The sequence below is a fragment of the Lissotriton helveticus genome, chromosome 3_1, assembly GCF_964261635.1.
Source record: "Lissotriton helveticus chromosome 3_1, aLisHel1.1, whole genome shotgun sequence".
NCBI classification, from domain to species: domain Eukaryota; kingdom Metazoa; phylum Chordata; class Amphibia; order Caudata; family Salamandridae; genus Lissotriton; species Lissotriton helveticus.
In genome coordinates this window covers 1,846,205,213-1,846,219,660 of record NC_136061.1, presented here as the reverse complement: position 1 = coordinate 1,846,219,660, position 14,448 = coordinate 1,846,205,213, and the positions used below count along the sequence as shown (strand labels likewise).

Below are 14,448 nucleotides of genomic sequence, written 5' to 3'. Positions count from 1 at the left end.
CTGAATTCTTTTGTACACTCCTATAATCATTGTCCTGTCCTGAGGATGACCATTTAATTATATTATGGTCGAAATGCCGTTGACGCATTTATGTGGCCAAAATTGAAGGGGACGCATTTTTTGCTTTGTGTTGTTTCTGTTTTCTCCTGAACTTCCTATTCTATATAATTTTTTTCCTCAATCACTTGATTGACTACACACTGCATTGTTAATTGTAATGTTTGCGTACCATGTTGAGCGCCATTGTCTTATATGTTTTAGGATTTAACTATTTATCCTTTGTCAATACGTTTTCTATTATTGTAATTACATATACATGGGTTCTTTATATATTATATCTTTATATATTTTCTATATTTGAATGTTTTTGTTTTCTCTTATGTTTATGATTTTTCCTTTTGATTAATATACTTTGTTTTATGTATTGTGTTAACTTGAACCTTTGTTTAGATTCTAGTATTGTTTGCCCCTGGTTCCAGTTTCAGGGCTGCCCCTGTAGTTGATAATTATCTATTGAGTTATGGCTGAATGCCTCTAAATCAGAATCCCCTTTAAACTGTAACGATACCTCAGTGCCATGGAGCCTCGGTTGGCCTGGGATAGTCGGCTTCTGGGCTAGTCTGTCAAGCTACTTCCTTGGGGCCTGGAGTGCAGCTGGAAGGGGGACGACTCCAACACCAATAGTGCTCCACTTGTACCCTGTGCTAATTCATTTGTAGATTACCTAATTCTTAGTATTAATTTTTTTACGTAGCAAAGCAGTTACTTTGCAGTGGTCTACTTAAAGTCATCCTCTAATTCAAGCTTTTGTCTCTCTCTGTGTCCACCCATGCCCGCATGTGGGGAATCCTCTACTACCAGGTCGGCAGGAGGGACTGGATGCAGGCCGGTGGGAGGTCACCTCCATCACGTGCCACCAGGCACAGGCTTCTTCCCTTCCCTCCCTGTGCTGCTGGGTGCAAGGACAAGGGTATGTTCCGTTGCAGTTCAGCATGGTGACCAGAAGGTCGGATCAGGCACTGGCGGCATTACTGGGAGGCAAGAAACCAATGGGTGGGGCTAGGAAAGAGCCTGCTGAGTGCCAGCCCCATTGTCACCTGCTACCTGTGCACTCTGGTCACCTGTTTGGCCCAAACCATCTGGTCGCTGGGGTGGCTGACCAGGTGACCAATTGATGGCTAGCCAACCAGATCACCAGTTGATGGCTAGCTTGGGAGGCCTGCTCCAGGCACGGCAACCTTCCCCAGATGGGCATGGGTATGTCGGGTCTTGCAAGGTGAATAGCTCCTTTGAGAGAAGGGCCTAAAGGCCAAGGCTCCAGGCACCAGGCAGGGCCACCTTTCCTACCAAGGCCAGAGTGCCATTGGACCGGAGTGGAATCTGGGACTCCTGAAGCCTAAACAACTCCAGTAATCCCCTGTGGGAGCCTTGGTCCTTGCAGGCTGGTGGTGGCAGCAGACAGCCTCCTCCCTCCCCAGGGCAAGGTGGCTCTCCAACTGCAAGGATTTGCCAGGTTCCAACATGACCACCAGTTCGATTGTCAGCTTTGTGCTAGCAAAAACGTCAACAGAGGCATTTCAGTCTCAAGGCTGATCCAGCTAATGGACACACATGGACGTGCCAACTCAGGTAGCTTCACACCATCCCAGCCTTCTTAACCATTTAGTGGTTTTGAATATAGGGTCGAGCACAATTTCCTAACGTGGCTTAAATGTGAAAACATATTTTTTGACCTCACTCTTGATTTTTTTTTTCCCTGCACAGAACTGCATGAAATTTGGCATGCCAGACCTTCGATGACAATGCAAAGGAAGTGCCAAGTTTGGTGCAGCTCCTTTGATGCGGGGAAAAGTGATAGGCAAATCAAAAAATGCCCTGGAAAGTCGAGCTGAACCATAACTATGAAGTGGTAACTGCCACTGTGTAATATGCTCTTTTGAGGGACTCATTCTTTGTATGTTTAGTGTTCAAGATTTGCCAGTTTCATATCAAAATATGGAGAGTCGGTTACTGTATTTCTAAGTTATATCCATTCACTAGTACAATAAAACATAATGACAAGTTTCTTAATGTATCTCTTATCTTGTAGAAATCCACTGCATCCTACAAACACCCTTGACCAATAGAAGTGACGCGTCAGAGTGCACAGGCTGCCCCGGAGTCCTTAAGGCAGCCTTTTCTAAAGGTTTAAAGGGAAAGGTCTGTACAGTAAACACTCAGAATCCTACAAACTTAAGGCAAGTAACGTCACAGTTTTGAATCAATAAATGTAAATGCCATAAAAGGCTAATTGCAAGAGAATGTGTTAAAAGCAGCGGGTCATGTTGTAAGGGTAAACCTTCCTAGTTTATGATTTACCATTAATTGCAAGACAGTGAAAACTACACCCTTTTATCCAACTCTTCGTGTCAAATGCCACTTCACAAATATAGGAATGTCCTCTCTGTTTGCTTTTTCGTTCTCTGTGGCATTCACACCTCCCCGGGCTCGGCACTTCCTGCTCCATACTCCTCCCTTACAGATCTCCTTGTAAAAGGAGCATTATAAAAGGAGAGAGCGCTATTCAGGATCAGTTTTTGTAGCTCACTCCCCCATCCTTCATCAGCCACGATGGGGCTCAGCTGGGCCGGTCTAGGCCTCCTATGGCTGGCTCTGTCCTGTGCCCATGGTGTGGACATTATAAAAGGTAAGCTGGGGGGGTGGGGTGGATCTGTAGGGTGGGAACCGGTTACTTTAGAGCACACAGAGCCTCTTTAGGTAGTGTGGAAGGAAGTGTGTCAGAGAAGGATTTAAATGCCGAAAATGATTCTCCTTTCAAGTAGTTATGAGCAAACAGGGACAAATAAAATGGGAAACAGATGTGCGTCATCATTTCACTCCCAAAAGAAAATGGACAGTGTGTTGGTTGCTTCTGTCTTAATATGTTATTTTGCTGTGTGTGTTCTGGACAGGAAAGGAACGTAGCCATGGCCACTATGTCTGCAGTACTTGGGGGAACAACCACTACAAGACCTTCGACGGGGACTTCTACCAATTTCCTGGCACCTGTGACTACAACTTTGCCTCAGACTGCCGGGAGTCCTACAAGGAGTTCTCAGTTCACATCCAGCGCGGCGGCGGCGTGGGACACCCCCAGGTCAGCAACGTCCTCATTACCATCAAGGACGTGACCATCCTTCTTAAGAGCCATGTGGTGGTGGTCAACGGAGCCATGTGAGTCCTCCCCATCCTTGTCTTTTGGGTTCTCAGCGGGTGGGAATACATTTACCTGGTACATAGCAGCAATCGCTCTCTTTTTGGGAGAAGAACGCTTGTGACATGCCACCAAATGGTCGATAGATATGATAATTGATAACTCCTGGCCTGAGATGTATGTATGGTGGGTGATATACATCACAGTGCTGCATGTGATTTGAACCAATGTACACACGTTTACAATGGAGACCTTTGGTGATGTTTAACTTCTAAAAAACACACATCACTACTCTGGTTCTGTCTAAAAGATGGAGCGTGTAGTCTAATATGCATAAATTGGCCCACATCTTGTGACAAATGCAAATGTGGCTTGTGGATTTCATCTCTGGCTTTCATGCGCTTGACCAAACCTTGACGGCCTTATTTGGAAATGTAAGTCAGTAGGCAGAGAACAGTGGATGTCTGAATAGCTGCTGTGTAGCCTTCCTTGGTATGCTCCCAAGCTGTGGTGTGGCGAGTGAAAGAATAGCTTGAGTGGCACGCTCATTCAATCCGTGACACCAATGTATATATGTATATATGCATGCCTGTATGTGTGTCTGTGTGTATGCGTATGCATGTAAGTGTTATTTGCATAATTGAACCTAGTCATGATGGCAGTGGAGTGCTGTACAGGGTCCAAAGCAGGCAAACAGTCAACGAGTGACAAGGCAGAAGATTGATGGATAGCTACTGCAGTGTGATGTAGGGTTCTTTAAAGAGAAGAGAATGATGAGACTATTAAATTGGGTGACAGTGATGGCAAATTGTGGTGTTTTTGAGCCAATTAGACGCTAACCGATTGAAAACTAGTGAAAGCCATCAATACAGTTATAGCGTTCACATTAAGTAGCTCTGATGTACATTTTAAATCAACAGTAACTCCAGCTCTGTGTAATATGTCAGGGTGAAGCAGCCCTTAATTCAGGGTTAATCAGTCAGGGAATCAGCCCTTCAAATAATGATGTGAGGATGAGTTACCAACTGACAGGATGCCCACGTGGTGATAAGCGTGCAGTACAGATACTGTTAGATTGATTGACTGGGCTGTGGGTCTGCAAACATGCCACACGTTTGGTAGTCGGTAAAATCTCAATTATTGGGACCAGCAGGTTTGGTGAGGAAGGGACAACAGCAGTTGAATTGCTTATATCATTGATCCAGCTGTAGCTGAAATGAGCACAGAGACTCAAAGAGGTGAGGGCAAAATGTGGGTAGCGTGACCACTAGTCACGAAAAGTGGCATCTTCTTGAACGTAGAAAACATATGATGGGGACCTAGGCACATTTTCAGGTGGCTGGAAAGAGAAACAGGGGATTCCCAAATATACAGAAGCTGGAAAATGCTCAAGTTCGGGAGCATTCATTTCAGACCACAGGAGGGATCTACTGCTGGTGTCAAAATGTACCAGAGAGGGCTTTGGGCTAAACCTTTTAAAGGTTGCTGAGCTGATGTTCTGTTGCTGTAATTGTGCGCTTTTGTTGCGTGTCTTGGAAGAGAAAGGAAAGTGGATGTTGTTCTCAAGCTGAGTAGCACATTGAGAAGGCTAAAAACATGTCAACACCCTCTGTGTACAGAGAACTCTAAATGTTTTTGCAAAGCAATGCAAGGTGGTGGGCTTGCATAGCTGGGGTGATGTTATCATAGCTCATGTGGTATATCACAAGCACAGCTATATCATACTTAAACATCTTTTACGAGCTGCTATAGGAACCCTTCATAAAGTCTTATACGAACCCGCTCGTAGGTATGACAGTGGTGGATGCTACATGCTGTGGACCAGAAGCTCACAGAGCACTGAATCTGAGCCACAGCCCTGACATGTGGCGCTGTGGTGTCCAGTGAAGGCATGCTTCTCTACCATATGTGCACACACACCTTACTGACAGAGTGCATTCTGCTCATTTGTAATGGGCCCTTCTCACCCCGGTGCCACTGCACCTGCAGCACCAATGAGATAGAGGCCGCTGCCACTGCAGGGTTTCTAGTAAGGATGCATAGCATGTCATACTTTAGGACTGAGACGAAATATTCGTCAAGGGGACTAGGGAGGCAGGTAGTTGGTTTTTCATTATGTATTATCTGACACAGCCTCTCGCTATTCAGCTTTGATCACGATGCGACCTCCCCCCCCCTGCCCCCCTGGGGCGCTCTTTTTGTGACTGTACCCCCTGTATACTGCACCTTGTATATACAAAACTTTTCTTTTCAATAAAAAATTACTGAAATAAAAAAAAATAAGAAAATATTTAGCAAAAGTCCATCCCAGGTCACCGGAACTAAACGGATATGATCCCACCCAAGGTCGACTTCTAAATTCTGAACATAGAAAGGGCACATGTCATTGAAAAAGTCTGCCTGAAGGGAAAGTATCCAAAGCGATTTCAATGATAAGAAGTGGTATTTAGAGTAATATTCATTTGTAGAACACAGATAAAGGTACAGTGTTGTGTTAGAATAATTATTGGAATTAAAGTACATTCTTTTTCATACTTTTATTGTTGGAAAACAGTGTGTCACTTGTTTATGACCAAATACACAAGAACAAAGTGATGCACGAAATGCCTAAATTAACCTCAACTGCTGATATTTACTCTGAGCCGCATTCCAATCCATTGCTTTTTGCCCTGTACGCCATACAGACAGAGCGCAGCTGTAGGCATAGGAACAGCTCACCCCAAGTGCCAGGTCGAGTCCCTTCTAGAAGGGAACAGAAGCAACTTACCTTTGCCTTATATTTCCGTCGCTTCCTTACTTCTGATCTTTATTTCTAAATTCCCCAGGGGAAATTGTTTCAGTATTCCGACCAATGGACAGGGATGTTACAAAAGAGGGTCGCGAATGTCACGCTGGAAAGAGAGACGGCCTCACAAACCCGAAGCCGGTGTTATCATTTTTTAAATGCAAAAGATGAAGAGAAGCATAATTTGGTGAAATCTTAATATGGTGCTGCAGAAAATCAGCTGCTGGTGACAAGCAAAACGAAAGTAGGTGTGGCATCTATTTATACCAAATTGGAAAGTGACTGCAGTTCGATGTCGTAGTACATTAACTTCACCATGATCTTCTGTATAACCTTCGTTGCGAGATGAAGTTAACCTTACAATGTACAATTTTCGGGGACAATTCTATAGGAAATAGGAATACACATAAAACACTCCAGTCCAAAGCCCTAAATGCCAATAGTCAAGCGAGAGAGAACATTCCAGATGCTGACATGGTCTTGCCCGGAATATATTTCTATTTGTTTCTTAAAACGTTGGTATGCACCTTTGCGCTGATTCTTTTTCTTCCAAACCATGAGTTTATGAAGGCGTGTCTCAAAGGCTAGAACCTCGTCTAGGTCGGCACAGGAGTTTATTTCTCGGACATAGATTCCAGTTTCCACATTAATGCCGGTCCAGGTAGAGATGCTGGCGACTACTCTATATAAGTTAGGCAGATCACTCATCTGTCAATGATGGTCTCACGGTCTTAATGGGCACAATTTATATCCGGGTCACAGGTCACACTCAGACTGTTCATACAGGATGCCGATGTCCTTGTTCTTCAGCAGCTGGTGGAAGGCTACGTGCTGGTGGTAAATCCGGGTGGTAGCTCTGATGGGCAGAAGCACTGAAAAAGTGAGAACGTGGTGTGTTGACGAAAAGTTCTGAGGTGCTCGTACATTAAATGTGATTCTGGCTGCATAAGGGGAAGCGTCACAGTATCGCAGGTAGTTCTTATTGGATTAGTGTGCACGCGACACCAAAGCTCCCACGCTCAGAAGGGATATATGGATGGGGCGTTGGTAAAAGGCAGCCACGCGGGTGAATTGTCCACTGTACAACTTACACGAGAATTATTCGCAGCTTCCAGTCTCGAACACCTATTTTTCTGTATTTCTCTGTGCCTCAGTCTCTTCGGTTGAACAAACCTGAAGTGCTTACGAATGGGCCACACGTTAAAAGTGGTCGTGTTGGTCACTCTGGGATTTAAGGTGTTTTGTTTCTTAAGGCGGCGGTGTACGATGCTTTCTGCTATAGCCAATGACACCTTCCAACAGCCCACACCTGCCCTGCAACCTGCTTAACTAGTTTGCACGAGGCATGTGTCCAATGTCTGGAGCCGTAACACCCGTACTCAAAATGAGGTGTATCGGTGTTTGATTTCTTCATCATCCCGTTAAAGGCTCAGCTGGCTCAGACAATGCAGGAGTCTGTGATCAGAGCTCGACACGGGCAGGTTCTCACCTCTGAACTCTGTGACCTTGACGTCGAGGCCTACAAAGATTGTCACAGTCTCATTCCTCCATTCAAGATGAAATACATCTCTTCGCCTTTGTGGGAGAGTCCTAATCTTGCCTGTAGACCTTGCTCTGGTGCAAGGAATTTTAGGGCTCACAGAAGAATTACATTTTGCCGTTTCGGTGCTCCCTTTACTCTGGCAAAAAGGACATTTGAGGCATATGTTGTCGCTGTATTATGCTGTGTGGGCCGCACCATAACGTAGCTGGTAACAATGACCTTAACGTAGTGACACATTGGTAACCAATGGGCTGGAAAATAAAAATTAGGATGTTTAACAGAGCAACTACCTAATGCAATTTTTCTGGTTGTTAATACTGGGTCAATTAAAAAAAAAAAAAAACACTGATACAAACTTCAACCGAGAATTAGCAACTGTTTTCACTTAAACGATTTGCTAATATATGATATTTTCACTTAGAAAGATTGTTAGAATGCAAGTAGAAGCCTGTGCATTTTGAGGCTGGTCACACGACTCTGACACAACTGGATGGCACTAGTTGCCCCTTTGCATCTATGCAGCAGACACATACATAGCACAGTCAGCGGCATAACAAAGGCCCCTGCAGTCCCTGGGGCACAGGAGGGGCCCCAGGCTTTTAAGGGACCCTCACCTTATGGGAGCCCCTATTCAGCCCAAGGCAAGGAATTATCTATGAGATATGAGAGACTCTGGGGCCCCTCCCCACATTCTACAGGGATCCAACCCCGCTATTCATTTTGCGTTACACCACTGAAAAATGTATCAGATTAATAGGAGAGTTCACTCACTTTTCCACCCAAGTGGGGATCACCGATATGGATTCTTGCACACAGTGCTGATCTTGAGTGCCAGTAGAAGTGATAATCTGGACCATAAATAGTAAAGATGGGCTGGATTACATTTTGGACCCGCTAGGTGGCCCTCCCAAATGTCTCTTATGTTAAACCTTTACTTCCCCTAACATGTAGGAAACAGAGACTGGCAAAACAATTCTTGTCAACATAAACATGCCCGCCTTATCACAAACACATGGGACCTGCATGCATATTATTCCACCTCCAAAACATATAACAAGGTCCGGACTGCAACTCGTCCTTCTGCTGACTACCACTACCAGAGGAGTCGGCCACGAACGTCAGGCCCCTTCACGAACCTCAAGGAAGGTGGGCGCCTATGATCAATGGTGAGTTAAGTGAACATTATCCATTTTGGGGAACATTTTGTGTGAACTCACTCTCATCTCTCATTCACCTGCCTACCTGTTGCACACCCATCACAGATCACCTATAGAACCATTGCTCCGAGGAGGATTCCCTATATGCTTCCAATCCTAACATTTCTTGGGTCCACCTCTCATCTTCGATGAATTAAATTCCGAAAGATTGAATTATTTGCCTTCCGCCAGGCTCCAAGAGCCTAGGGCCTCTTCCATGGTAAGATTAAAAGTGCCTTGGATAGTGCTATAAATAAGTGCTACAATAGGTGATTTTCCTTTCTGAAGAAAAATTCTGCATCTGACATTTGAGAGGGCAGGTAGCTGCATAATCCTCCTCTTTCAACCAGCTCCAAGTCGAGCTCCCCTGGCTTCCTCTCAGGGATTGATGTCTATCTTGCCTGGACAATATGTTGTGATGTCACAGCCTTACCAACCTGTCCAGATGGGTGACATGACACATGCAAGCCCTGCTCACTCTACCCATACACCATACGCTCCTATTAGACATAAGACTCAATCATCGCCCCAAGACCACCTATAGTCTGCACCTATCCTACAGTAAGAACCGGGGTTAGAATGGGTCATAATGCAGTAAACTATTTTTATTGGTTACTCATGGCATATGTTGAGATTTAATGGTGTTTTTGTTCAACAAAAAGTATCTCTACTCTTCCAGTTGACATTTCATTTTCAACAAATGTAAGCAAATGTCATACTATTGGATCCATTTGAAACCATTTGTAACTGGTCAACTGGACTTGATTTCACTTGAAGTAATGTATAGAGCACATTATTGGGAACTTGAGCAGCCTGACATTAATATGACTGAACTATGGTTCAAAAACAGCTTCGTTCAGTCTAAGTAGAGTCTGAAAATGATCAGACCTTCAGGGCAAACCTGTGCAAACACAAGACAGGAGGGAGTATATTCCATTGTTTAGCCACCAAGAAGGGAAATGATTAAGCCCCATCTTTACACTACAAAGTTGAGGTGCCACCACTAAACCCACCACTGAACGAGAGGCAGAAGATTGAAGAGCTTTAGATGGCAAATAGGCTGTAGGTTAAGGGAACCTTTATTGGCCAGGGCCCAGCGAACCAGAGAAGCGCTTTTAACAGTGGTGCTGGAACAATTTTCAGAGTAGGGGTCTTGCCATCAATCTTATATTACTGAAGTCATAGAGATTGTGAAAAATCCAAGCGTCACGCAAAAACCAGTGTAGCAGGTGTGTCACAGCTGTTCAGCAGGAGAGTGGTGAGGGTGTGATATGCAGCCAGATGTGCATTTTGGAGCACTCCTGAGGTAACACAATGTTTTTAGACCACATGCTTTCTGGTTAAATGGCCACTAAATATGTATAGACATGTAGCTTTACTGGTAAAACTATATAGTGCACAAATAGTAATGCGTGGAAATTGGGTTTCAGTGAATATTTATCATTTGCACATCATTATGTAAAGTGTCTTGATTTGTTTTGATCCTAATAAAATCTGTGTTTCCATCAACGAAAAAATTGTGCTATCATAATAGTGTATATATCTTGAAATATGTGTATAGGTCTTTTACTGGCATTTCAATGTTTTGCATTAGAAAAAAACTTACACCCTACAGTCAAGTCAACTCAGTTTTATTGTATGGTTAATAAAAATTTTTACGAACAGTAAAAAACATGGGAATGTACAAAATTCAAATCAACCCATATGATAAAAACTTTTGCTGAGAACCAACGGATGAAATTCGGATAGGTCTTGCCTTCCTAGTGTGTGGGAAACACATAGAGCACGTAGTGAGGTAGACCTTTATAGACCGATTTAAGCAGTGGGTCTACGGCATAAAACACAGGACCCAAACCAAGTGCTATGTGGACAGAGAGGAAAACTGGTCTTATTGAAAGTGAATAAAACCAGCAGATAATAAAAATAAGACTAGCTATACACAGAATAGTTTCAAACAGTGTGCAAATAAAAAAAAGGCACAGGCCTAAGTGTAGAATGGTCGAATTGGGAATCAAAAGTTCTCTTGCCTTGCAGGCTGGCCTAATGCAGTCGAGACAGGGCGTTTTGGAGTGGCTCTGAGTAAGGGGTCCTAGCATACAGTGGATAAAAGGAAGTCGACTTTGCACAAAGGACCTATGAGCTATATGCAAATTTCGCAGAGCAAGGGGCTGGAAGTAAAACTGGAATGGAGAGCAAGAGTTCTCTTGTTCAGTGGCTGGCCTAGTTTGATTGATTGATAACACAGTTTATTTAGACAATAGTCTATAAACTATACATAGAACAATGGATCACACATAGTGATAAAATATTTAAAACCACAATTCATTTTACACATTTAAACACTTTTAAAACCATAAGCATGAAACATTTAAAACCACAATTCATTTTACACGTTTATAACACTTATAAGAACCATAAGCATAAAATTGGGATACTCTATAATTTTTAAACTCTCCCATTCTCCTTTGTTGCCTCCATTACATATTGGCCTAGTTCAATCCGGACAGTGCGTTTTCTTTCAACTCCCGTATCCACCAAGACTGTCAGATAGTTCGTTTTTCGAAATTCTCCCACTTTGTAAATCAGAGAAATAAAATTAAACACCAGTTTCCCTATAAAAACCTCTGTCTGTGAGCAGCAAATGTGGCAAGAGTAACATAAAATGTAAAGTCATCTTTATTGCTTGTTCACCTTCTGAGCTCCAGCATGGTTATTTTTTGTGGGGCTGCAGCACCACCCCACCCCAGCACTCCTAATTCTTTCACCTATGACTTTTAATAACAATTTTCCATCCAATTGGAAGCTAATGCAAAGATTTCAGATGGGATGAAATATGTGTCTGAAGAGGAAGACCTAAAAGTGAGGCCCATCCCGCATGTGTCCTGTGGCACCAAAATACAAAAAGTGGCGGTATTCCTGGTGTGATACCATAAGAGCCGGTAACACTGATTTGTGGCAGCGAGATGGCAATAATGTACATGTCTTATTCTTGTATAGAAATGTTATATTAATCTTATTTTATTTACTACAAGAAACATCAGATTGGCCTTACTACAGTCGCCTGAGTGGCAAGAGTAAGGCGCAATAAAACAGCAACCCATGGTCTCTCAATTCTTATTCTGGCACAGGAGTGGCACAAACCCTCATCTCCTTGGACCACCAAGCCAAAGACTAAAGGGAGGTATTGCCTCTGACCAGGGCCAGCTTTAGGGCAATCAGACTGGTGCAGCCGCACTGGACGCTGACACAGGTGGGGCAGTGAGCGCAGGGGTGGCGTTGTGTTTAGCAATAACGTACAATTTAAAAAACATCTGCTGCCAAGTTCCTTGTGTGTCCAGCTTTCAGGCAGCAATAACAATGTCAAGATAACTTGTGATTAATGTTCCTGGTAGAGAAAGAGATCGAAGTTTTGTCAAGTGGCAGGTTTTACTCACCACAAAGTAGCACATAGAGATAAAATGCCAGATGCAGATAACAGATCTGCATTTCATGTAGATAACTGAGTGGATTAATAAAGCCAGCCTTTATCAGCAGTTTAAAACAAAAGGGAGAGGACGTGGTCTGTCGGCTAGACTGACAACTTTGGTGCTGGCAGCCAGGGTTCAAGCCTTGGGGTCGCGTCCATATCCTGTGATTCTGGGCAAATCACTTAATCTCCCCGTGCCTGAATGTGTAATGTAAATACGGTGCTCGTGTAAAGTGCTCCAATATCTTTGGGTCGAGTTTGCGCTATATAAATATGCAACAACACAAAAATATACAACAACAAATGAAACATATGTGAGAGAGTGGCTATGGAGAGATGAGGGGCACTTTTGCATGGTGAAAGTGAGTGAAACTGAGAAGGGGCCATGGGACAGGGGTGCCAACAAGTGGTGCCACCAGTGCTAAAGCCAGTCCTGCCTCTGACTCCTTGGTTTTTTCAGTGTTTAATTTTAGGGCATTCTCCCTCATCCAGTTCTCCACAGATAAAACACATTCGAGTAGATTTTCTAGTGTCAATAAAGAATTAAACAACAATTTAGGGTATTGTAAGCAGAGGTCACCAGTGTAAGGCAAAATGCATAAATCAACTGAGCTCGAGCTACACATGCATCAAACAAGGTGTGTCTCACAGCCGAGCCCTGCAATACCTCATGATCCAGAGTAATAAAGAGTGACTAAAAGAGCTCAGAATGCAAATTAGCATTTTGTTTCTAATGTCAGCCTTAACATTGAAGGTGATAAAGATGTCAGTAAAACTAGAACCATTCTGACTCTACCACCCTCATTGACTGTTCTCTGACGGTCACGGCAAATGTTCTCATCGACTGTATGCACTCATCGAGAATGGCATAACAGACTGTTCTCTGACGGTCACTGCGAATGTCCCATCAACTCTATGCACTCATTGAGAATAGCCTGATAGACTGTTCTCTGACGGTCACTGCAAATGTCCTCATCGACTGTATGCACTCGTAGATAATGTCCTAATAGACTGTTCTCTGACGGTCACTGCGAATGTCCTCATCAACTCTATGCACTCATCGAGAATGTCCTAATAAACTGTTCTCTGATGGTCACATCGGATGTCCTCATCCACTGTATACACGCATCGAGAGTTCTCTGAGTTTCATTGACTCTTTTGACTAGTCAAAATTGACTCTTTTGTTAGGGTGATTGAGAAGGGTAACTATTTCTGCTTCAGCACTCTGCAATGGTGCAAAGCCAGCCTATGTTCTGTCCAGTATACAATCGTTGTTCAGCAGTGACAAAGGTTGACTATTACTATGCTTTTATGAAACCCCGATAGGAAAAGGTAGCTGAGATAAAGGCCTGAAATTGTCTAGCATTGTTAGTTCACCAGTCAGATTTGTTTTAACGCCAATGAACCAGACAGATTGCAAAGACAAGGTAGCTCAATAGCCACTGTCTGTGCAGCTAGATGGCATATAGATGCTGGACAAAGATCAGTGTGCAAATCCTATTTGATGGTCAAAATAAATTCCCGTGTTAGGCTGCTATGGCATACATTTAGATAACAAGTTCTTTCCTCCATAACTTCCAGGATTAGAGAAAGTGAATATGGTTGATCGCTAGTCTGAAAGAATTGGCATATTTACTCTATTGTATTATGAAAATCTTCCACCAGCGAACCCTTTAAAGCAATCTGTATTTCCCTCAGTCGTCACAGTAAAGCACCAGCCTAATGAATTTTAAAATTGTTCTTGTACAATTTCGAATCACGTGGGGATTTTCAATACAGTACTATTAAACTCATCAAACAATTGATGACTTGCAGTCTCCTGTTTGTAGCAAATATCGTTATTTAGAAAAACACAATTAAATTGACATCACGGTTAAACTACAAAACTAAAACATTCAGAGACTGTGATCCGTTAATTAGCAATAAAAATTACTTCAGTGATGGCATTATAAATGAAGTTACCGATAGTAGGATTAAAGACAGAAGCCCTGACAATGCGATAAGCAATGACATATTGTATTATATCTCTTACAGAGTTCTGAAATGTGACAAATGACACAGCTGACAGCATTTCTATTGCCATAAATGAGGACATCATAAATGACAAGTAACTGCATCACCCACAGCATTTGTGAGACCACACAGTAACAGTGCTGGGTTGTGTTCCTCTGCTTGCAGAATGAATCCCACTTGCATGAATGATTGCCATTAACTAATAACTGGCATCAAAATGGCAGCTGAATTGAAGAAGGCTAAGGTACAGGA

General features: G+C 43.2%; 1 protein-coding gene across 1 annotated transcript in view; it reads left to right on the top strand.

Annotated features, from left to right (window-relative positions):
* Positions 1 to 2,457: 2,457 nt before the first annotated feature.
* Positions 2,458 to 14,448, top strand: part of LOC144823891 (mucin-2-like) — a 209,393-nt gene continuing 197,402 nt past the window's right edge. Inside the window, exons 1-2 of the mRNA XM_078682784.1 lie at positions 2,458 to 2,686; positions 2,952 to 3,213. Coding sequence (XP_078538910.1) covers positions 2,611 to 2,686; positions 2,952 to 3,213 — 338 coding nt within the window. The 5' untranslated portion in view covers positions 2,458 to 2,610. The remainder of the gene's footprint in view (positions 2,687 to 2,951; positions 3,214 to 14,448) is intronic.